The sequence below is a fragment of the Anopheles arabiensis genome, chromosome 3 (assembly GCF_016920715.1).
Source record: "Anopheles arabiensis isolate DONGOLA chromosome 3, AaraD3, whole genome shotgun sequence".
NCBI lineage: Eukaryota > Metazoa > Arthropoda > Insecta > Diptera > Culicidae > Anopheles > Anopheles arabiensis.
The window spans coordinates 37,180,887-37,206,481 of NC_053518.1; the positions used below are offsets into that span (position 1 = coordinate 37,180,887).

General features: G+C 44.2%; 3 protein-coding genes across 3 annotated transcripts in view; 1 reads left to right on the plus strand and 2 right to left on the minus strand.

The window, feature by feature from the left end:
• Positions 1 to 8,122, minus strand: part of LOC120904275 (nuclear receptor coactivator 2) — a 124,193-nt gene extending 116,071 nt beyond the window's left edge. The window contains exon 1 of the mRNA XM_040314159.1: positions 5,426 to 8,122. The gene's annotated coding sequence lies outside the window, so the exon portion shown is untranslated. The remainder of the gene's footprint in view (positions 1 to 5,425) is intronic.
• A 334-nt stretch (positions 8,123 to 8,456) lies between these two features.
• Positions 8,457 to 9,851, minus strand: LOC120904086 (coiled-coil domain-containing protein 43). Its single transcript, XM_040313832.1, has 3 exons — positions 9,545 to 9,851; positions 9,090 to 9,302; positions 8,457 to 9,015 (listed from the first exon to the last, which is right to left on the minus strand). Exons 1-3 carry the CDS (start codon positions 9,704 to 9,706, stop codon positions 8,776 to 8,778), a joined length of 615 nt encoding a protein of 204 aa, XP_040169766.1. The 5' UTR covers positions 9,707 to 9,851; the 3' UTR covers positions 8,457 to 8,775.
• A 5,268-nt stretch (positions 9,852 to 15,119) lies between these two features.
• The window catches only part of LOC120899972 (GATA zinc finger domain-containing protein 14), a 115,369-nt gene continuing 104,893 nt past the window's right edge, over positions 15,120 to 25,595 (plus strand). The window contains exons 1-2 of the mRNA XM_040306376.1: positions 15,120 to 16,000; positions 23,028 to 24,737. Coding sequence (XP_040162310.1) covers positions 24,555 to 24,737 — 183 coding nt within the window. The 5' untranslated portion in view covers positions 15,120 to 16,000; positions 23,028 to 24,554. The remainder of the gene's footprint in view (positions 16,001 to 23,027; positions 24,738 to 25,595) is intronic.

The window sequence follows — 25,595 nt, forward strand, 5'->3', positions numbered from 1 at the left end:
TCAACACATCACAAAGAACTGTCAAACTCAATCCAGCTTGAGACGTGTTGAAAATCATGCGGAAGAAATTGAAAACTATGATGGATGTAGCATATCAAAAATTGATGTGGATTAACATCTTGCACGCAGTAAACAACAACGCCTACATTCGAAACTGACTTGAAAAACTCGATAAGTATATTCTAAAATTGGAGGATTTTCTGATACTTGTGAATAAAAATTGACAGTTGGCGGTTGAAATCATGTCAATGATGCATACAAAACCACACGTGTTACTACGCCTCAGATTTTCAGCTTAGATTATTTCAGTTCTAAAAAATGTTAAAAATCCGATTCGGCGCAGGCTTAATCAGGATAGCTCATGTATGATTGAATTTTTTGCTAAAAATTGACTGACAGTCTGAAACTTCTTGGTTTAAAATAGAACACTGGTTTGGGGGGCTTTTACGATACTAGTCAGCTGTTTAACATGGAGTCAACACACTTGGCGGCTGAAATCATGTCAACACTCCATACAAAACTAAAATCAAAACTAGCTTCAGTATACTGATAAGTAAAGTTGTAAAAAATCCATAGTCGATTCCAATCCGTCTCCGATTATTAAGGAATCGACATCGGCAGGTAGTTTCGCTCTGCATTATCCGGAGTCGCTCAGAATCGTCTGAAGTCGTTCGGAAACGCTCGAATCGCCCAGAGTGGCTCGGAGTCGTCCAGAGCCATCCGGAGTCGTCTCGGAATCGTCTAAAGCCTTCCGGAATCGCTCGGAATCGCCCAGAATGGCTCGGAGTCATAAAGAGCCATCCGGAGTCGTCTGGAGTCGCCCGGAGTCAGTCTTAGAAACGAAGGCCTGTATACGAATTGCATACGCAAAAAGAAAGACAAAAAAACACAACGAAATGAAATGCCTGATCATAAGACCATTGCACCGGACGGCTCCAGTTGACTTCCATCGACTCTGGACGACTCCGAATAACTCCTAATTCTGTCGATTCCGGCCGACTCTGACTCCGAACGACTCCAAGTGACTCCGGACGACTTTAGACGACTCTGAACGACTCTAGACGACTCCAGACCACTCTGGGCGAATCCAGACGACTCTGGACGACCCCAGACGACTCTGGACGACTCCAGACGGCTCTGGACGACTCTGGACGACTCCGAATGACTACGAATGACTCTGGACTACTCCGGACAACTCCGACTACGGGCAGAATTAGTGGTTCGAATTTTGTCGGAGTACGAATCCGAAACTAACAATAGCCGTATTCGGATCGGAGTCGTGAGTGCGCTACAGAGAGCTTCAGTACTTCAGTATTACAGGCTATATTAATTCAGCCTGAAAAATGTGTAAACAAACGCTGATCCATAGCGGGCGCGATCAGGTTAGCTCATGAACGATTGATTATTTTTTGCTGAATGATACATTCTGTGGCAAGACAGATAGTGCTTGGTTTTAGTTTGATTTTTTTGAAGTTTGATAAAAGTACAATAACTCATTTCAAACAGAAAAAAAGCAAAGTAAAACAATTTTAAAATGCAATTTGTACACACTATTGCGGAAATTCAATATGGCGGACCGTAACTGTTACATGGATACAGCCCGGATGATGAATACTGCCCTACTGAAAGGCTGAAATTTCAGCTCGTTGATAGGAAAAAGAAAAGGTCTGATTATAGGAAAACGATACAAACATGGTTGAAATCTTCAGGCTCATTTTCCTTCCTTACAAGTTTCTCTTTGAAAATGTGCATCATGTAGAACCTGAATCTAAAATTGAATAAACAATTCCAATTAAAACATCTATTTAGATTCAATGATGACGAATCCTGGGAATGCCCCACGACTCATGTGTCAAAATTTAAAAGATGTCGCCCTTCAAATTGCATTGAACCACCAGCAATAAAAACAAAACAGACTCTCAGAAATGTTAACCAACCGTGCGAATTCTGAATCAAAGTACAGCGCAACCATGGAGAATCTACCCCTTCCATACTCCGTACCCCACGTGCACAGAACAAACACACCTAATACACATCGCCCTTCTCCCCCATTAGCTAATTAATCATATTAATTAGCATAAAGCATTTCGGGTCTCATGAGGGCGGGGAGTAGGGTGTGCAGGGTGCACAAAAACCAACACAAACCAACACATACTTTTGGACGCGTTGTTGTTGTAGTTGTTGGGCGTGTGGGGCGTTCCTGGTCACCTGGAAAAAAAAACAGTGCCAATGCCAGCCGACGGTGTTGCGCCCGACCCTAAATGTGCAGTGATGCCCAACACGCTTTGTGGTGGGAGGAACGGTGAGAAAAGTGAAACAAACCTCCCCCAGAGACTGTTTGGAGAGAAAACTGAAAAGAAGGCAACAGTGATTTTGATGCGTATGTGTGTGTGTGTGTGTGTGTGTGTGTGTGTGTGTGTGTGTGTGTGTGTGTGTGTGTGTGTGTGTCGGTGAGCTAAATTTGGACCTTCCGGAAAAGTGCGAAAAACAGCTGAATGCGTGCTGAAGATGTCTCGCGGTGTATTTTTGGGAAGCAAGGAAGCAGAGGAAAAAAGAGCCGTTATTTGAGAGGGTTGAGAAGGGGGAGAGGGAGGGGCGCGGACAAAAACAATCACACGCACCCAAAAAGATGTGTTGTGCGGAAGTCAGCCTGACGGTGGAAAGTGAAAATTTCACCTTGAGGCTGAAAACAGCTGACACGAAGGGAAAATCTGTTGCTGACCAACGGGTTCTGGGGGTGTTGGGGCGATTGTTGCAATGCCATCGGGTGCGCGGCAGGTGTGGGCGGCATGGGTGTGCGTGTGTGTGTGTGTGCTAGAAGGTTCTTTATTTATTTATTTTTGCGCTTCGAAAACTTAAAACACACACGCATCTGCGTCTTTGAAAATGCAACCTATTTTTAAACCCCGTTTTTTGTCACACTACCACCTAAACATGCACGTCCAATATCTCTCACTCTAAATGTGCCGGGCGTGTTGCGCTGTTGCGGGCCGCTACTTTCGTGGATGGCCTTCACCGATATAATTGAAACAGTTGTGTGAGAGCGTCCAAAAGTTTACTTTAAAAACAATATAGATTTTTCTCCCCCTGGCAGCAGCCGGCAACAGACCCCACGATCACGACAATCAAACCGTAATCGATGGATCGACGGCGGGGTTCGGTGTGTAGTGCGTGTACTTGTTGTTCCAAGCCAGCATAAACCCGTGAGTGGCGCGATGAAAGCTGCACTCATCCCGCTTTCAGCTTGCTCACCGGATGGGGACACTCACCAAACACAGTTCGGTATGCTCGAGTCGGTCGAGCGAGCGAGAGAAGCAGTGCCGTCGAGCAGCAGGCGGGGAAAAGAGCAAGCAACACACACATACACACACACACGCGCATGTAGTGGTGTTAGGGGTTGTTGCAAGAGGGGTTGCGCGCTGCAGAATTCGACCACATCACACATATTGCATACCCCAGCAGCGGCAGAGAGAGCTCACCGAAAAAGCATCGGGCAAAATAATACACATGCCAACGCGCAACCGGTTCTGTGTTGGTATGTTGCTAGGTAAATTACGTAATTCTTTTTTAGTTGTTCCCCGTACAATTTTCTATCCCCACACACACACGACTGCTATACGCACACACACGAATGTACGTAATGGGAGAAGACTTTTTGGACCCTCCTCCCGTTGACGGTATCAACCACCTCTCCGCAACCCAGTAGAATGATAAGCAAAAAAAGTTTACAAAACAATGTTTAGGATTGTAAGCGTAGTAAGTGCCAACAAAGATTTACCCAAAGAGAGAAGAACCGGTCTAACCATTATCAACCAGAGAGCGAGCGGAGGGCGCTTTAATAACGATCAAACAGTGTTTTGGCCAGCAGTTTTAATTTAATGCAAATTTGAGCATTGTTTTCATAATAATGATGCAAGCGTTAGATCAAACACTCTGTTTACTAATAATAAAAATAATTAACGGTAGGTAAAAAACGAGACTTGGGAAACAACAGCACACCCCAAATTATGTATTTGCTTCCTCACAATTTATGCACATTTATGCTTCGCGTTAAGATGGTCTGTACTGCATTTAGGGGGGTGAAATATGTGTTTCATCCTTCGAGCCATTAAAAAGTGCCACACCAATTCATAAATGCACTTTTATTTTAATTCCTGTTGCCAAAAAATAAGCTTCTTGAGAGAAAGAGAGAGGAACACTCAGGCAATAAAAATCACGACCTACACACACGACCGGCGGGCGACGGCGGCAACCATTCCCCTTGGCTGTTTGGGTATTCTCATCGGTCCTTCGCAAACAATCTCGCGCAACCTAGAGGGGGGAGGGAGGGGGGAGGCGAACTGCTCGAAAACGCGCACACCGCGGTGGCCAGCGCTGGCGCTGTAAGTGAAAGAGACAGCGCATTTTGTAGTGCTCGAAACGAAAAATTGTATAACCTGTGCGGCGCTCATCCACCGCCACCGCCAGCGCACTTTACCAAAACTCAGCATAAAAGCAAACACACAAAATTGAAACTTCCAAACTAATACACACATATACAGACAAGGGCTCACGCGACATCACGGCACACACTGTACAACGCAACGCAAAAAGGGAAAATGGGAGGAAAAGTTGTGTGGTGGAAAAAATAAGCAGACACACACACAAACACACACACACACACACACACACACACACACACACACACACACACACACACACACACACACACACACACACACACACACACACACATCATTCAAATACATCACCCCAACGGACACACAAATCGATCGACGGAGCCGTTGTTAGCCGTGAAATGCCGCCATACCTGTGTATATGTCGGTGTGTGCGCTGTGGTGTTAGGGCAGGTAAGCATGTGTGGAGGAAAAACCTGCGTCACCCGATCGACGATCGACTTTAAGGGCTGTTGGCGGCGGCGGCGGGAAAGGAGAGAAAGTCTTTCCCACTCCCACTGTTGCGCGTCGCCCTCCTCTCCCTCTGTGCTTTAATTAAAAGCCAGCCTGTGCTTTGGTGTTGGAAAATTAATTACTGTCAACACACAAACGCACACACACGCACACAGATGATTCGTCGCAAATCTATCACCAGTGTGCTGACGATACATTGCTTCACTCCTCCTCCCCTCTCCAATCCATCACGGGCTAACTGGATTAGGGGGTTGCAGGGACGACACACTATACTTTGGAGGGAGAAGGGGCCTGTTTGGAAGTGGTGTGCGTGACAGACTAGCGACAAAAATAATAACACACGAAAAAAATAAACGAACGTCACTGAAAATAGACTGTTTTGGTGTGTGCGCGCGATGCGGATCCTTGAAAATCAAGATTCACGCACACAGTGGGGGGATGTTTGAAGTTCTAAAAACACAAGTTTAGCTATGTTTTTTTTTTCCTTATTTATTTTTGTGTTTATTTCCACTTACCTTTACGATCTATTTGCATGCTATTCCACAGGAAAAAGGGGGATGGGAGATGGTTTTGATCTCCTTTCCTGAGCTTACACACGTGCGAGATGCTGTGCTTATGTGTTTAATCGTTTAATTCACGCACACAAACAGACAAATGTACAAATTATGTCTTACAAAAACAATAGCAGGCACACACTACACGGGGTTTTTTTGTTGGTGATTGTAAAGTACCACAATCTACACCACAAGAGGATACGCACCTTTGTTATCCGTTTGTTTTTGTTTGTTTGCGGAAGACTTTTTACATACACATAAACACACGTACACGTACACTGACGCTCACCAACGCAGTAAACACAAATTAAGGTTCCACACACCAGAAACACACACACACGCACGCAGAGAGTAATTAGAGTAATTTCTTGTAAAAACAGGTTTAAACTTATCACTGTTTTCGTTGTTTTTTTTTTGCACTTTTGCCCCTCCTTTATTTGTGTTTTAATTCTTGACGGCACTGCACACCGTACTACGTAGAACTAATACACCTACAACGCCTTCAGTTTAGAACGACGCACGCACACGGCACAATGCATCTAGTCGTCACGGGTAAAACGTACACTAATGCGCACTCATACATACGAACACTCGTGCAGCATTTTCACGCACGGGATGCAAGTGAAAACATAAATATTATCGGCGACGATATACACTCACACACAGACACACACACACACGTTTTCCGGCCGTGCAAATGTGAGTGCGCGGAACAGTGGGGACACAATAATAATAATAAAAAAATCACACGATCACGCTTCTTTTTCCACTCTTGTGTCACCTGTTTTCTTGTTACTTCTGCACGCACTTTCAGACCTCAACCTTCTACCTGTTTCTACACACACGCACTGTTTCGTATCACGGCAACACACACACATAGAAAATTCACGATCACGTCACGATCAATAGAAGGGAACGTTTTTCATATATTCATTTGTATCCTTCTATTTCGCCCAACGAGGCACGGCTTTTGTTTGGAAAAGGGAACAACCCCCGAATCGCTGCTTAGTTTGAGTGTGTGTTTGTGTACGTTCGTTCCAGCATAAAGGTTGTTCCAGAGCTCTACCACCACCCTACCGCGGCAGCCTTGTCGTCGCGATTGTCGCCCCGCAGCTTCCACTGCTCGTCGTAGCGGCGTCCTGCCCCGAGCGTCATTTCCATCATTATCATGCGCGTCGAGCAGCACATTTTTCGCCTGGCGTGTGATCACATGTGATCACATGCGCCACCGCCCGCCCGCCCGCCCGGACAAATGTGTGTGTTTTCACCACCGCCGTCCCTTCACGGCAGCGCCAGCGTCGCACGGGCCTAGGGGCGCACCAAACATAACGCAATGGTGAACAGGCTCACGCACACACACACACACGCACACGCAGTCTGCTCGCTTCGCTGTGTGCGTGCCGCTTGCTATGCTATGGGCTATGTAAGGCCGGGAGGGGGCAGGGCTATATCGGATAAATAATTACACACTCAGCCTACTTTGTTTCACCTGCAGTACTACCTGCTGGGCTGGGCGCTGGGCCGCACTTTCGAGGGATGTAAGCGGAGGGGTGAGGGGAGGGGTGCAATTAAATGGATACACTAAAAAGCTTCTCTCGCTCGAGGGACACTGCCTCCCAGCCGTCTTCTCGTAGGTAGTTCGTAGTATTTTGTTCGTCGTCGCACTCAGAGGGTTTGTTTGTGGCTCACCAACGCATCCATGAAACGCACGTAGAGGAGGTAGCACACACCAACAAACAAAAACACACACACTCACACACGCACCGATCACTCTCTGTCGCTACTTGCGCAATTTGTGCTCCATGGAGAAGAGGGGATGGGGGTGCAAAACGCAGAGAATGTGCGTGCACCACACACCACCAACACACTGCGGTTCACGCGCGCACACACACACACACGTTGAGGATGAGGTAATGAGATGAGCGAAGAAGCGCAAGGATATTTTCTTACTCGCACTACCACCACCACTAGCCCGCCACTACCGTCCCGCTGTCGGTCAGCTCCGGCGGTCCGGAGGGGCGAGTTTTGCTGTTGTTTTGGTAATAAAAATCAGCAACCTTCCGTTTCAGGGCAGCATCTATCTCACTGCTGCGTGTTTTTCCTTCTCTCTTTCTCTCTCTCCGTCGTTGGTCCGTCTGTCCACAGTGGGAGGGGGTGTGTTTTGCAAAACTCACACAACCCACAGCCGTGTCCAAGGCAAAGCTTCGATGGATGCAAATCCTGCTGTTCGGAGGGAGGGAGGGGGATGATGGCTGCTGTCCGGGACAATGCAGTGCGTCAAAGAACTGCGAAGAAATTCCGACCCGTCAGCGAAACGCGTAGAATAAAAGTGTATTTTTCTCCTTTGCTGCGTTCGCTTTGGTCTGCACCACCACTGCTGCTGCTGCTTCTTGCTTCGTTCGATTCCACACACACACAAAACTCTCAACACACCGAAAATGTTCGCACTGTTTTCTGGTCGAGTTTCTGCTGCTGCTGCCAAGTGCACTGCACGCACGGGACGGGTAAACCAGTTCGCAATTGAAACGCACCACTTTTTTATGTTGGAAATTAACTATTTGTCCCAGCAATAATGCACAACTCTACGCGGAGCACAAATACGACGACGGCGACGACGACGACGACGACGAAATCAAAACGAATATGGCCGATAATGAGCAGTACGGTAAAGTCGAGCTTTCGTGCACGATTAGATCGAGCAGCGTTTGACGTTTCGTGGCCGTGTCGAGCAGCTGACAGCAGTGCGGGCGCACAGTGGGCGCTATTTTGAGCAGTAATTTTTAAAATTAGGGAGTTGATTTTCATTTTTAAAACTTTTTCCGTAACTTTTGTCAATCACTTCGTTTAGGAATTTGCTATCGTAATTTAATTTAAAATGAGACATATCGTATGCAATTTAACGTAAGTAACGCATACATAAAAAGGATGAAAATTTGTCTAGGGCACGATTATATTTTACTTTTGGGTAGTTTCTTTTTCATTTCAAACAATATTAATAGTTAAAGTGATATGTTATTTTAATTTGGAATTTTGCACTTTTTAATACACACGTTCCGCCACTCGACAACTTTCGGGGGCATTTGCCACAAATGCACCGCTTGGCTATGCGTTTATTTTGTAGGAGGGATTTGTAAAGTTAGAGCAATGAGCAGATATTTCGCGCTTCATGCTGAACATCGCACATGGCGTTGCTTGTGGCTGCCTGCACAGGGTGAGAGTGCCGCCAACCAAAACCAGTCGACACACGCAGGAGCAATCGAAACAATCGGTAGGAATCGGTCTGCCGTTAATTCGCTTCCAGCGACAGGGCGCTACCGCCGGCGTTCGCCCTTAACGGTTTTGCGCTTTTCCTTTTTCTCCTCGCGCAGCTGGCGCTGCTTCTCCCGGTCCTGTTTGTCCTTCTCCTTTTTCAACTGACTTTCTAGCTTCGCCTGTTCCCGCTTTTCCCGGGCCAGTGCCTGCACGTCGGCAAAGTTTGTATTTTTCACCAGCTTCGGATCGGAACTGGTCGCCCCTTCCTCGTCCTCTTCGTCTGGTTCACTTTCAGAGAGCTGCAAACAAAAGGGCGGACAATGTTGGTAATATTTTGACCGTTCCAAGATGCTTCAAATGAGACCCTTCCTACCTGACTGTATTGCATAAGTATCTGTTCCTTGATCCGTCGTTCTTCCTCGGTGTACTCTCGTTCGACTTTAGTCGCTAGCTTTTGTCCCTCCAATAGCTTGGCTAATTGCACCTCCACGTCTAGTTTGGGTTTCGACGCGCCGGCCGACTCTTGGCTGTGGCAAATGTTCCACTTGTCCAGGATTTCGTTGATGAACGGTTCCAGATCTGTTTCCTAATTCGTGCACAGTGAGACATTCGCCAGCAGCACCAGCAGCATTTGGGATGACATGGGACAGAAATAGCCGATGCGTTAGTTGTTTTGCTAAATTTATACCGTATCACACGATCGCTCTGACATGCACACGAGATGGACCGTCCCGTTCCTGAGGCCACACACTCAGGATACACCCGCTCCCTCCGCACGACACCGCGGCATGCAATAAGTACACTTTGGTCGGGGAATCGCAAACGTACAATGATAGCGCCCAGGATGCCCTCGAGAGCTTCCACCTTTTCCTCGTTGTTCTCGTCCCCTTCCAGGATGCCGGTAATGTAGGAACCGAATACGCTCACGTCCGCCTTCGATGCTCGCAGCTTCGAGCTAAGCCAACTGTTGAACTCGTCCACCGCAGCCATTTCGTCGGCAGGATTGCGCTTAACCTATTTCAGGGTATCTGCTAGTTTTCTTTTTTCAATTCAATGTTCTGCAAGATATTTTGTGAAAACTTGTGTGAACTTCTGTTCGGCTCACACACACATTGTCTTTGTTGACAACGATGACAGTTTGCTGGCGTGTACACAGAGTGACCAGAAATACCGATTTATCTGTATTCCTACCGATTTTTTATAGGCCTACCGATTCACAGATGACCGCCCTGAAACCACCGACAAACCCAAGATCTATTAAGGAGAACAGGTCGATGCACATAGAGTAAAGTGACAAGAAGCGATGGGAAAATTTTGACAGTTAAATTGAACATTGTTTACAAACGTCGTTAGGCAATCACAGTACCCACATACCCATGTTTGTGCAATTGAGATTGTTGGTTGAGCCAGTATAGTTTTCATTGTAATACATTCTATAAATTGTAAACGAGAATAGTTTTCACATTGTGCTACTGTTTTATACTTCTTATTGGTGTGTTTTTGTGATTGTGTGTGTGTGTTACAGGTAAGTTAACCAAACTATAAAACCAGGGTAATCATTTGGGTCAATGTAATACAAAACCATTAATATTACATGTTTTAAAGCAATTTCAGCAGGAGAATGTCTTCCCCGAATGCCTGTTCAGCATCCTTTTGCCAAAATACAAGATACTACGTAAATGAGTAAAAATGGTGACAGACGAATGAAATATAAGAAGTATGACAATATACACTAAATCGTGCCCGAATATACACATAGGTATAAGTATATTTTTATTGGGGCGAAGAAAACGGAAAACACAATAACGTGTGCTAAGAAGTCGTTAATACGGCTTGCAACTGTTGCCTATTTGTTTGTAAACACTTTTTCATGAAACTGTCAAACGCAAGCTAAAAATGGCAACCTAGCAACGGCCTCTGCATCGACCTGTTCTCCTTAATAGATCTTGGACAAACCGACGTAACACTTGCGTTACAAAAGTGTCCCACATTAAAGTACTGTCATTTGCTAGTGAGGCGATCACTTCTGTCAAAGTAAGCTCTGTTCACGGCATCTTAGATGTAAACAACTTTTCTAATGTAACGACCAAGCGTTTTACGGTTGGCGGAAGGTTAATTGTCCGTTTTAATAAGATTTAGCACAATTCGGAAGAGCACACGAATAATAACGATTAATACGCAGAAGTCAGTGGCTTCCCAAGTGCCACAAATCCACTAAACGACCACTAAACGGCTTCTAAACGACTCAAGTTCTCTACCTAAACGGAATATAGAAAGACTTCGTTTAGCAGACGGCAAACGACTCATGCATTCTAAAAATAGCGAAAAAGATGGTGGCGCACTCTGTTGGTGGGATACCCCAACCAGTTGAGCTTCATCGCTTGGAGGAGAGTTTTCTCATTTCCTCTGTACTGCTGTATGGTTTCGCATTGAAGTTATGCATCGCTAGAACTAGAACGTGATACAATTGTTTAAATACTAAACTCCAAAGGAAACCATCAGCATTGAAGCAAGCAGCGGCGGATCTAACGGTAGGCGGACTAGGCGGTCGCCTGGGGCCCCGCCGATTTAGGGGCCCCGTAGATCGCCATTCTATAGTATGCCGTATGGACAGAGTACTAGCGACAAGGGCCCCTGGAAGGATGGCCGATGGGGCCCCGAGGTTGGCGAATCATCTTCACCCTCCCCCCCCCCCCCGTAAGCAAAAATTATAGAGTTTTTGCGACTGATGATCGAAGGGGGCCCCGCCGAATCATTCGCACTCCTTCCCCCCCCCCGTCAGCAAAAATTTAAGAGTTTGCGACTGATGATCGAAGGGGGCCCCGACGGCATTTCAAGTTTACTGTTCAATCTCCCAACAGCAACTTTAGTGCCGCTAACCCCCCCCTCCCCCCAACAACATTTACAGAGGGCCTCAACTCGTCATTCCGCCTAGGGTCCCCGATACCCTTGATCCGCCACTGGAAGCAAGTGAGATTTGAGTAATGGTCGTTGGTGTTGATACCCACGTATCTGACCACATGACCATTCATATAGATTTTTGCTCAGAAAGTTAGAAGGCTATATAGGTCATGATAAGATGAAACTTGTCGAAACACATTGTAAGAAAAGGATGGCAATATAATGATGAGTTGTAATACGCCATCTATTGATCAAACCAATGAAGCTGTGGAGCTTTCATTTTTTTTTTCTATGGATATTCAATTTTCTAGTCGTTTAAGCTTAATCTGTGGCGCTTGGGAAAATATAGCTGATATTCAGATGTTGGAGCTTTTTTTTTGCTCTTGTGTATGTTTTTGGTGCGGCCACGAGAAACCCTCTTTTTGCAGTTGACAAGCAATTTTGACAAAGTTGAAAATTTTTTCAACATTTTTTCAGCTCCGTGGCCACGCGCTAAATCGTTGCGAGTTTCCCTCAGGGCGGTGGCAACGCTCATCGGATGCGATTTTATCGGACGAGATTTATATGGGGTTTGACAGATAATGTCGGACGTGCGATTTCGTCGGGTAATGGAAAATTTAATTCTTAAAAACAGTTTAATTATACTCTAAAAAAATTTACGAAAAATTCCAGAAAAAAAGCTGTGGATTACACAATTATACCAAATTTCAAGTCAATCCGATTCCGTCAATCCGTAGAATCAGAGAAATGAGCAATCAAAATCGATTTGGCTACCCGGGTAGCCGGTTGCATGGAATAGGGTTAATTACCGACAGAGCTCGTTTCAAAGTGATCTTTTGTGCCCCTCTCTCCTTGTTCCATTTCATATCGAACGCTTCGTGCACAGTTGACCTATCGAGATGTGTATGTTCTCGCTCTTTGGGACATGCCATCTTTTTCGCGTATATGGACGCTTAAAAAAATAAACAAACTTGGTGGTTGACTAAATGTAATGTGCGCAATTTGTTTCAATTATTTGCATCGGAATCAATTACAGTCTGTTTCAGAGTTATGCAGTTTTTGACTTACCCCAAGTGCCACTAATCCACTAAACGACCACAAAACGCCCAAATAGCCAAAATTGCTTAGGCAACTAATTTTGGCATGCTAAAGATCGCTGCTTGAATTCGCCTTTTGCAGTAGATAAACACCTAAATAGCCAGAATTGCTTAAGCAGCTCATTTTGGCACGCTAAAGATCGCTGCTCTAATTCGCCTTTTGCAGTAGATAAACAGCATCAAAGTTCTATGTGGGTCTTTCAAACAGCGCCTAAGCAGCTTCCTTATGCCACGATGCCAGGGATTGTTTTTCTTTGTGTTTTATTTTCAAGCAAACGTCATCGATGAAATAAACAACAAGATTTGTTTCGTTTAAACACATATGTATATTTCAAAATCTTTTGTATTGATGAATTACACAAAATTTTACACAATTTACTGATAATTCACAATCATTTCACTCAATATTCATTCTTCAATTAACGAATTTAACTTGTGCAGCAGCAATGAGATTATTGCCGGCGTCCGTCTTTGACATTTTGACAAGAGCCACCTTGTACCGATGTCATGCATTAAAAAGCTATAAAGATCCACCAAGTTCAGTACTCTTTCTTAACAAGCCTTCAAGTTCCATCATGAACCCTACACATAGTGCTAATCAGCTGCAAAGTTCCAAAGAGTACCATGTGCCTGTTAAAAAGCTCCATAGTTCCGTAAAGTACCGTCTATCTCTTAATCAGCCACAAAGTACGACATCGGAACGATTTTTCGTTAAACAGCCCTAAATCAGTTATAAAGTACGAGCTGGCTGTTTGGGCAGCATCAAAGTTCCAGGTGGGTCTTTCAAATAGCACTTAAGCAGCTTCCTTATGCCACGGTGCCAGGGATTATTTTTATTTGCGTTTCATTTTAAAGCATGTGTCATCGATGAAATAAACAACAAGATTTGTTTCGTTGAAGTACATGTATATATTTTTAAAATCCTTAGCATTTATGAATTACACAAAATTTCACACAATTTACTGTAAAATCACAATCACTTCACTCAATATTCCTTCTTCAATTAACGAATTTAACTTGTACTGCAGCAATGAGATGATTGACGGCGTTAGTCTTTGACACTTTGACAAGAGCAGCCTTGTACCAATGTCATGCATTAAAATGCTATAAAGTTCCACCAAGTTCGGTACATCTTCTTAAAAAACTATCGAGTTCCATCGCGAACCATACACATCAGTCTAAACAGCCGCAAAGTTCCAAAGAGTACCGTGTCCTGGTTAAAAATCTTAATAGTTCCACCAAGTACCATTTCATCTCTTAATTGTGGAAGAATGGTTTACCACTGTCAGGCGTGATACTATCTGGCATATTATATTCATGCCAGTCAAGTGACAGGAGGTAGGATATAAAAGTAAGTTGCTAGGTTGAATAAAATCTCTCTGCGTTCTGAACTCTGCCCACCAAGTGTGCTGCGATATTTCATTGCGATTCTGCTAACATTAATCACCCACTAAGTACGACATCGGAGCGATTTTTCGTTAAACAGCCCCAAATTGGCTACAAAGTTCGAGTTGACTATATGGTTTATTTATTCGTAAGGATTTATTCTAGCTCAAATGGTGAGTTGGGAACATATTTGAACCAAGAACAGAACAAGATTGACAATATGGAATGTTGCTAATAGTCTCACTTTCATTTACCACAATATAGCGCGTGGCCACGGAGCTGAAAAAATGTTGAAAAAATTTTCAACTTTGTCAAAATTGCTTGTCAACTGCAAAAAAGAGCTTTTCTCGTGGCCGCACCAAAAACATACACAAGAGCGACAAAAAGCTCCAACATCTGAATATCATCGATATTTTGTTTAAGAAGTACTAAATAGGTACATAAATCAATTAGAATCATGCATTTTAGAAATATTATCATAACAATGGGTCACAACTGCGCCAAATAGCTGTTTGTTTACGCTTTTTCACGAACGTCAAATTTTGTCAACTTTTGTCAACTTTTTTTCCTGGCTGCTCCAGGTTACAAAATTTTGACAAAAGCTCAAAAAAGTGACAAAAGCTCACATTTTGAAAAATTTGTCAGCATTTTGTCACTCCCATGGCCTTTCGCTTATACGAATGAAGATCTCAAATTATATTTGTCCGTTCTGTCTTGTCAAGACTTGGAGATTTACTGTTGGTTAGATTAACTCATACTATTCACATGTTTGGTTTATTTTTTTCATATTTACGTATATTAGGAAATTTAGTAATTTCTCTGTCAAATTTCAAAATGATCTATATTTTCCTAAAAAACTAAAAAATTCACAACCTCCCCTTTGCATTTAGGGGTTAGAAGCACAGCTTTGCCTGCTTACAACGGGGATGAAACGCACCTACCACGGTGCGCTCGGCTCGCATTAGCTTTCTCTTTTGCGCCCATCGGTACGGGTTGGCTGCGCCGCGTTCGGCTTCGGCAACCGACCCGAACCTTCGCGCCGTGCGTGCCATGCTCTGGGACTAGGAGGCCTGCACAACAAACACTCGCACGCCAGTGTTATTTTAGCTTTGCGCGACGGCCGGCGAACGAGCTGCTGCAAAAGCGCGTCATCGAAATCACGTCGTGATCGGAGTTTTTCCCATGTAAAACTAACGAATTCGAGCTGCTGCTTTCGGTGCGCCTGGAAAACGCGCAAAGCCCAAACAGCAGTGTACTGTTCTGTGGTTCAAGTGGCAAAACGGTACAGTCAGAGTGCAAAGAAAAGAAAGAAAAAAAACGGCTGCAACAAATAATGCAAATCACAGCCAATTCGGTGCAGTGCTGCAGTGTATCGTGGAAAAGTGTTCGTGGTGGAAAAGTGTAATCATACACACCCACGGAAAACCCAACGTGTGCGAGGTGCGTGCATGTGGTTGCAGCAGTTGCAGTTTTGAATCCCGCACGCCGTAGGCCAGTGTTTGTGTGTGTGTGTGCATATATGCGTCACGCGCGCGGTTTGTCGCAACCGACAGAGCGCCACAGAGATACGCTGTACGCGAAAGTGCACGCGCGTGTACCGAGAATCGTGCTAATCGCTTGGTGTGTGCCGCAAGAAAAGGTGAAGTTTGCTACCGCTATAACGTTTGTGTGTGCGTGTGTGTTGGATTGTGAGTGGTCTTCTTCCAACATTCCAATTGTTGGGATCGCTGTTGCGTGCGAGAGTCAGTGACCATTCAGGCTAGTGGGCTGTTAGGAGGCTTCTTCGGCCAAAGGGCGCAAACGATTCAAAGCAACGAAGTACAGAGACAGCCGGGCAACACGCAAGAAAGCTCTCGGAAGAAGACGGGTGAACCGCGGCCGAGGAGCATAAATCAAAAAGGTTCGTTTTTTTGCTTTGGGCTGCTGTGGGACCAATCGGTGCCCGAGAGATTCTTTACGCATTTGCTTTTCTTTCTGTTTCCGACGCGGATGAAGGGGGTTTTCTGTTCTTTGTACGGTTTTTTAGAACGATCGCTTGAGCGATGGTAATGAAGTGGTAGAATAAAGAAAGATATGGCAAGACGGTTGAAAGATAATCAAAACAAACCCAGCAATAAGGTAGATACAGCAAACGAAACACGAGAAAAGTAAAGGGAACCAATCATCCACAGACAGACCGGTCAGTGCAAATTTGAAATAAAAAAAAGGAGCAAAGCCGGCGAACCGACGATCGATTGAATTTGGAAATGGAACGAGAAAGTTAAAACATACTGTATTGTGTGATAATTGAATCTGCTTGGTTGCTGTGGTTTAACGGCCTGTTTTGGGTCGAGAATGCATTTCGATGCACTTGGAGAAGATGCATGAAGATGATTTTAGAACAAAGGTGCAACAGAAGGCCAGAAGTTCGTTTTGAAGTAATAACACAATTTAAATGCGCCCAACATTGTATATAACCTATAGAATTATGTCAAATATTAGTTATTTAGGGATATAATTTTGAGGATTTTATCAACAACAAGTGCAGTTTCAGATCAAAGCAATAACAGATACACGGCAGACAATCATCGTTTTTCATATCTTCTAACTGACGACTAAAGACCTAAGCCATTGGACATTGGATATTCTGGGTCTTCCGATAAACCCCAGTGAATGGCAGGACAAACATGTTTGTCGCTATCTTTGCCCTCTCCGGCTGTGTCATTTCTTGATGGCTAAATCTCTCTACCATTCGTGACAGCTAAGCCTGATCTCTCTGTCCTTCCAGACCGTCAGATTGGGATATAAAATGATCTCACAAACCGCCAACACCAACTCGCCAAAACAGCGTTAATCCAATGTCCATAATGGCTTAACAGGACTTATCGTGTTTACAATTGCGCTGGCACTGTTCTGTTGGGCACAGTTTGTATGTTGTAATATAGTAGACTGTTAATTTTTACATTAAAACTACTCAACTACGACCTCAGACATCCCGGACATGCGATTGGAAAGTCTCATCTCATCTGCGTGCCTCAAATGGCAAACAACAAATGCTCAACATATGGTCCAGAACACACCATGTGTCCAGAAGATGTGCTTCGTTTCGTTTGGGTTTTCTATTAAAACAGCTACAGATATGAAAGACATCGGTCCCATTGGGTATGCTGTTGTTGGTGTATTTTCTCCCTCTTTTCCCTTTTACGCAGAAAAAGTGCCCCGGGAGAGGTATTTTGGGTAGAGGTAGTTGGCAAATTTTCTGCCCCATCTTGCAAGAACCCATTTCTCGGACGACCAAAAGAAAGCGAATCAAACATCGAACTGAAAAAGGCATACCCACGCGCGCAGAACTACGGCAACACAAACGACCAGTCCCGAATTGTGTGTTTTGTGGCCCACGAAAATCCACAACGCCAGAGCAGTGGAACAAAAATGAAATCCAAACTTCATGGTTTGGCCCCATCCGGCAGGCCGGCTGAGAAACAGAGAGAACCAAACCGAAGGCAGCGTGCCGCGTAACTGGGCCACGAAATCGAAAAGCAAAAGAAAGTACTGAGCTCTCTGTGGCATCTCGGCATCTCCGCGTGCTACCCCGTTACGCCATGCAGTTCCGGGCGTACATATTCCGTAGACATGTTTCTGCCATCGTTTCGCTGCGCTGTTTGCTGTTCCTTTCCTTCCCTCGTTTATGCACTTTACGCATCGCGGTTTTCGGGGGGGATATGCCATAAAATTGTTATAGTTTCCAATTTTTTGTCCCCGCACGCACCACCACCACCGTCCGTACGGGATTGTTTGATGAGCGCAAGATCGTGGTCTGGTTGTTGTCTTTTTGATCATGCTGTGATGCTGTTTTTCTTCTTTCCTTCTCGATACACCACGGTCACGGATACGTACGTGATAAATTGGAGCCCCCTCGAATTCGGCAAATGAAAATGGTCGTAAATGGCTCTTATCGGGAAATTTCCATCTTTTGCGGGGAAATTTGGGAAGTGAAAGACTTAATCCATCTCCTGGGCGGAGGTTTCCAGGCGCACCGTTGCGAGGACGGGTCGCTTTCATCCGGAGGTCGGTGGTTTCCATGTCGGCACTGGTACACTATCACGATCACGCACAGCCAAGCGGTTTGCTTGGCACTTGCGGTTGTGCGGGCTTGATTAAAAAGTAAAGCCGGATGGGGAGAGAATTTTTGCAAATTTCCTTTTTTCCACTTTGCGCTGCGTTAGTTTATTAAACGGATGATGGAAAGGAGGTCTCCTGATGGCGTGGAGATGGATGATGGATTGTGCAGGTAATGGGTTCAATTTTTATTGTATTTTTTTCAAAGGAGCAGATAACACTCCCATCTCATCCGGTACTATGTATATGTTGCTTAAACTCATTACCGTTTACTAGCATTAATTCACTCGGTAAAGCTCAGTTATGTTGTAAAAGTACAGCAGAATGGTACGGTATGCTGATGTAAAGTGTTCTTGTTCACGTATGTTTTAAAGCATATTTTGTGTACCATGTAACTGAAAATAAATAGAATCGAATGAATGGTTCAATGAATAATTATCATTAACACTAACATGGAGTATTCATTTCTACTCAACTCTTATACCATCCTTGAAGTCCTTGAAGGTTGGTGTAATGAAAAAAGCTCCTGATTCTGAACAAGCCAGCTGTGGATAAGTGGCTCTACTCCAATCTGGACTCTATGCTTGTGAAAGTCTCTGGATAACATTTACATGTACCTGGTATACTCATAACTGGGTAGTAAATCTATTAATCTATTTATGGGGCCCTTCACGATTCTAGTCAGTTTTTTGTATGGAGTATGACAGTTGGAGGCTGAAATCATGTAAACACTCCATACAAAATCACACACAAAACTAGCCTGCAATTTTCAGTCTAGATTATTTAAGCCTCATAGCTAGAAACTGATTCGAGTACCTGATCGAAAAAATGGCAAAACAAGGTGATGTTTACATTCATAAGGTGCATTAAAGAGATCAGGTGATGCAATATAGAATCAAAGTGTATGTAGTCCAGGTGGTCTCATAGTATGTTTTTTATAATCAAATTTGAATATCACTTTTTGGCAAGATGGGTGAATACTTCTGTTCAAACAAGCTTTCTGGAGGCTTAACGAATACACAAAATACTCTTAAAATCTTCATTAAGAAGCAGAAGTGATACAAATCAGCCTTCTAAATTCATACACCTTGGGATAAGCGCACCTGTATATTATACAGGCTTAGATAGCTGCTCGAAAACTGCTATACAATGCAAACAAGTGACAGGCTGAAATTTCAGCCAACAAACTTAAAACGGAAAGGGGCCCTATATTGATTTCTTTATCTATTGTTGTTTATTTGCCTGTAGAATTATGCTAATATTTGTCATTTAAAATGCTAAATGAATGAATCGCAAAGTGTAAGTTTCTGCATGAAAACAATAACCGATGTCTCTATCCATTTGGGCAATCATTCAACAAGAAGTTTGTTTTTGTTTTTATTCAGTAGGAACGGATTCGGCCGCATTTCTTAAGAAGTCTGAATAATGTTGCGAGAATCTAGGTATTCACGAAAAATTGCAAAACAAAACATTAATTTGTTTTCAGTTTGAAGAGAAATGCTAAATTGATTGATATGTTACCTACAACATTAGCGAATTTACAAAATATACGAGGATCATTTTTAACATTGGTGCAATTGACTTGCCTGGCTTGAAAAGACATGAAGATCTCTGCTAAGGATGATTAAAAACTTATACAACGCTGGTAGGTGAAAAACAATGAACATTGTACGTCTCAAGATTATAAATCTTGTGCTTGCTGTAGACCTGAGTGTTACAAGTTTGTTAGTAATCGAAGTAGTTGTAACTTGATTTGTATGTATCACATTGAATATCCGTACAAACAAACAATAAATTTCAGAATAAATAAAACATCTGGCTCTTAACTACTTAAATGGAAGAGTAGGTCTATTAAAAAATGTATGGATATTATCTTATCGAACACTCTGTCAAATTCGATAAAGTCATTCAGAGTTCAGAACTCACGATATGCGAATTGTCTGATCTAGGAATTCAAACAAAACTCTCTACCTAGTCTACCTCTTCCTAGTAAAATCAAAGTCTAAGCAGTGCTTTAATGTGGTTTTTTGTTAATTGTAACTTCAATTGTCAATTAGCACAATAATTCATAATGCACCGTTCGCAAAACCATATTCGTTTTGAAGGAACCTAATGGAAGGGCAGAAGGCTTTACATTGTTTACATTCCCTTATGTACGCGATAAGGAAAACAACAACCACACACTGCCCTAACATACGCTGTAGGTTTACTGGTACTAATGTTCTCTTCTTCGCTACTGTTCCCAGTCTTATCGGATTGTGTTTCTGGTCCCAAAACAAGTATTCAATACCGAAGCCACCTACCACCAAAATGCATCTGGAGTCACACCCAACACAATTGTTTTGTGATGTTGTTCGTATGACAATTCCGCATCATACGGAACAAATGCATTTCTGTATGTTTTTGGGGGTTTGACCATTTCGGACATGTGGTGGGGTGGGGGGTCTCGAACAAGAGACCTCCATTTTGAAGGACACACTTGCTTTCCAGTGTTGCACCAGCGTGTTGTTCCGGCGGTCTTTGGATGTATCAACTTGCCAAGTAATTGTCCGTCCGTTCCGTTTGGATTTATACGCAGTACGCTGTCCGCAATTCCGCAGTACGGTTGCGGCTTATCGTGCTGCAACTACACTGTGTTGTCTAGCGAAGCGAGTTCTTAGCACGCGACCAACACTCTGCAGGCCACTTCCGGGGTGTGTGTGTGTGTGTGTGAGGGTCTCTGTGCATGTCGTAACATCGCCATTCCACCAGCCCATCGGTCATCTAATCGGGCTTGTGCTATCGTGTGCCTGTCCCGCTTTTTTACCATTATAAGCCAACCCCGATAGAGGAATGGACACACAGCCACACACACACACTCAGCTAAAGCACTGAAAGCGAAGCAACGTGATGGATTTTAAAGGCCAGCAATGGGGATGCGTCGACTTGAGGGTGCTGATTATGGTTGGCCAACTTTTACTTAAGACAATAAAAGCCGGCCGTTGAACAAACAGTCCTACTTCTTTTTTACTATTTTGGGGGAGAAAAATGTTCCTTTCTCCAAACTTGCACCGCACGCAAAACACCCACAGTGCCTGGGGGCGGAAGGCGGGAAAAGTTTTAGCGCCAAGATAAAGAAAAAAGCCGCGTACGCGAAACTAAGCGTGGTCTAAGGAAAAGCAAAGAGAGAGAAAAATGGTAAAACATCCGGTAACCCCAATGTTCGGCAGTTTGGCCCACAAAGACACTACCAACGAACCAACCTACCAAACAAAAAATGAATCCCAAGTTTCTTTGAATGCATTTCCGCTCGGTGCGTACCGGTGTCCGGTGCTGGTGTAGCAAGTGGCTGTAAAAGAATGAAACTAGTACCGGACTAAACAAAAAAAAAAGGAGGGTAAAAATCACCACGGAACAAAAGTGATGAGCGAAATTTTTCCACTATCTTCTACTACGGTGCTACGGCCCTACGGCGGCCGGGGATGGCGAGTTTAGCGGCCCGGGCTAAGATTCATCTATGTTGCGCCATTTGCAGGTTTTGAAGGTAAAATATGGGCGCAAGCGCTGGGGATGGGAGTGGAAGCAAAAGGGAAAAATCTTATACCATTTTCTTGCTGGTTGCCTTTTTCTGACACCCCGCCCCGTAAGAAATGGTGTTTATCGTCTTTTCTTTCACCAGCAAACGCTCCCGATGGCTCGATGTGGCGTTGTGGAATCAAAGTGTGGAAATCGAGTGGAAAACTCAACTCCATGACCATACCTGACCTAAAGCCTTCCCCCATCTTCCTGATGGTTTGCTGAATGGAAATGTTTTTGGGAGCGCTTGTGTGTGTGCGGTTTCATTGCTATAGGTTGACAAACACATTGTATGAATGAGTATTTATTAGATGATAACACACATTGCACGTACATCGTGTCGTGGAGCAGGGGATAAGTGTTGTGTTTGGTACATTGAAGGTAATGCGTTCAAATCTCATGTTTGGCTGGTCGTTGCGAAACAAGAAGGAATCTTCAAATGTTCAAAATTATCACAGAATATCTCCATGAATTGGTGTGCTCATGGGAAATTCGGCAGTCATTCTCAAAAGAATGACATCTGGTGTCTTGATGTACAAAGTGTTTTATACAATGACAGAAGCTTTATTGTTTCCTTTTTTGTTATATTATACTGGGACGAATATTGTGTATTTTTTTCATTTCGCAAATATTTATATATTTTTGCATTCGTGTACTGAATAGCCCTTATAGATCCAAAAAGAGTTAATATAAGTATGATATAGAAAAAACCGTTAAAAATGATTAATAAATTGTCAGACCCATAACACATAGGTATATCGTACAAAATGAATATTAGAAGTTATAGCAAAAAAACAAAAATATTTATTTTATGTTCAAAAAAAAAATCAGTGGATCCTCAAGAACTTTTGAGTAACTTCTATTTTCAGTTACACATATTCAAGTATCAGTGAAACAAATGTTGATTTTATTAATTTATCTAATTGTACTACTTTTATTTTATCTTTTTCAATAATTTACTTTTAAACACGATTTTAATTTAAAAAAATACTATAACAACTTGTTAGAACATTTACCTTTGCTAATAGAACAATCGTGTTTTAACTCATTCTGTATGTAGATATAACATACATTTATTTTCTGCATTTTTTTAAATTCCATTATATTCTCTTCTCAACACTTTTCAATCAATATGCCAGCAAAAAGAAAGACGAAAACAAAAAAAAACTTTTTCCTCCCAAAACCGAAACCACCGACAGCCCACTTGCCGACTGAATTTCCCAACACAGGTGATTTACTCAAATCGTACCTCTCTTTTCTCTCTTCCTGCACAGGGGCCGCCCAGCGAGCTGCCGAAGATTAGACGGCGTTGATTAAGACGGCCGAGAAGAGGCAATCGGCAAACCCTTAAGCAAAAAAACGCAAGAAAAGCGCAAAAGGAAGAAAATACCGTAAACAATACCTAGCACAAAGCTTGCGGAAGGAACCGCCGCTCTTGGAGTGTAGTAGATGATCACGCGCGAACTGGCCGCGTTCCTGCCCTGCCTAGCGGAGAGAGGTTGCGCATAGTTGCAACCGCAACGCGCATACACCACCACCGCCTGCACATTAGCTAGATTAGGTGGGCTAGGCTTGAAAAATAATGCAAATGGATCAGTGAGTGGCGCAATAGAAGAAAAAGGCGCACCTCGCGGAACGGACAGTACCGGAGCGGTTGCGCGATAATCTGTGCGACTGCGTCAAAGGACGGACCGAAGCGAAAGCGCAAAATTAAGACGCGCCGCGAGAAAAAGCATGCGCCAGCAGCTGATGGTGTGAAGAGGCAGCAAGGAGGGCAATCATATCTTCTGCCAGTTCAGTCCCCTCACAAACACGGGCTAAGTTGTGCACCGTCGCTCTTATCAACGAATCGGCATCAGATTGAATGATGATTAAATAACGATTCGGGGTAGAAAATTATCAGCACAAAAAGTGGAAATAAATGTGATTGAAGTGAACGAATCCTCCGTCGGGCACATTGCACTGTTGCCCACTTCCGGATAGATATTGGGGCGCGGTGAACCTTTTTACCAGATTGTGGCGTGTGGCTGTATCCGTCCGTACAGCGATTGTCTTGTGGAAAAGTGCCTCAACGCCTGCCTCCATTTAATCCCCACCCAGTAAGGGCGTCACCCGGCGGGTGCACTCTAGATCGAAATTTCGGTCCATTAAATTGCTCCAAGAAGTGCTTTCGAGTGGGCACGGGGGCAGTTTTGTGCATGCCGAACGAAGCGGCACCGTTAACGTCAAGTGGGTAGTGTAAAGAAAAGAAGCGCAAACCCCCAGCATCTGCTCAAGCGAAATCACGTGCTGATACAGTTAGCGAAAGTGTCGTTCAAGTGTGTTGCAATTAAGAGGTGAAAAAGTGCATCCCCTTTTCGGTCCGTTTACGTCCGGCAGGGCAGCGAAAGGAAGTTCGCGAAAGAATCTTGCTTTCCGATCGTTAATTTAAGCGTGTGTATGTCTTTGTGTGTGTGATTGTGTATATTTATTATTGCAGACGATTGCAATTTGGCGTCAGCGGAGGAGAAATCTGGTTAGCAATCAACTGAAAATTAACGAAATCAAGCATTCGCCGAGAAGGGGGAAAACAAAGTTGTTACGCAAATGTTTGTGCTGTGCTGTGCTGTGTGTGAAGCAGAGTAAAGAGAAAGGAAAGCGAGTACCACATAAACGTATTCGGGCTTAAGCCGTCGGTTGGTCCGTGTCCGTACGCATTCGCAGGGTCCGAAGTGTAAGCATCCTTCGCCTACGCCGCGTAGGCCTTAGTAGCGCCTTTCAGGACGAAAAAAAATCCGTTCAAGGTGTCGCTCAACGGGAAAATGCGGGTCACGTCGGAATCGAATTCCGGCCCGCCAAGCCGCACACCATCCATCATGGACAGCCCGACGCTGGTGCGCGTCGAGCGGGCCCGCCTGCGCCAGGAAGCGACGGACGCCGGCGGGCAGCGCCCGGGTAGCGGCCAACGGGAGGACAGTCTCGAGCGCTGTCTGCTCGATCCCAAGGTGAATCGAAGGGGTAGGGCGGCCATTCTGAAGGCCGGCGCCAATTTAGGGGCAGGATTTACTTGTCAGGGCAAACAGTTCCTTCGCTGCCTCCCGGTATACTCTCACACGTACCGCTTGTTTGTTTATGCTCTTTATCCATTTACCGAACGAACGCGATGGTAGGGACACGGTGTGCGGGAGGGGGGGGGGAAGAACAGCCAAAGAAGGAAAGAACGAGCCTCTTCGTCCTCCAGACCCAGGAGGACGTGCCCTGCTCAGTGAGTTTGCTTTAAGAGAGATTGCACACACCGGGGCGCCTGTCAGTGAAATGTGTGCCGCACCGCCGGTCCAGCTTTCGGGAGCTTTCCGCTGACAGACGAAATGTTACGACTGGGACTGGGCGGTTATGGGTGGGCGTGCACTGTACAAGCATATCTTTTATGGTACAAATTTGGGCGTATGTGTGTGCAGAGGGGTTTATTTTTTTGTTCATAAACAAATCATCGTACCGTGTGTGCATGAAGTTGAATGACAACTGTAAGGATAACGCATTTGCTTGGCCTTCTCTGTCCGTCCAGGTGTGGTGAGGTGAAAGTAAGCTTATAATCGTAAACATGAGGTCGTGATGGGGAGTGAATGCAACCTTTTTTATGTTAACAATCATGTTTTTACTAGTAGGTAGATACGGTAAATGTATGAGTGCTGTTTGACCAGCTGCTCATATCATTGGAAGAATGAATATTGGATCTATTTGATAACTTTACGCTACGACTCACTGATTGCCAAAGTGGTCCGGTAGCTTCAAAATTGGGTGCTTGGATACGCATTTCTAGGCATGACTATAGATGCTAAGAAATGTGTTCCAATAGTCGTTCA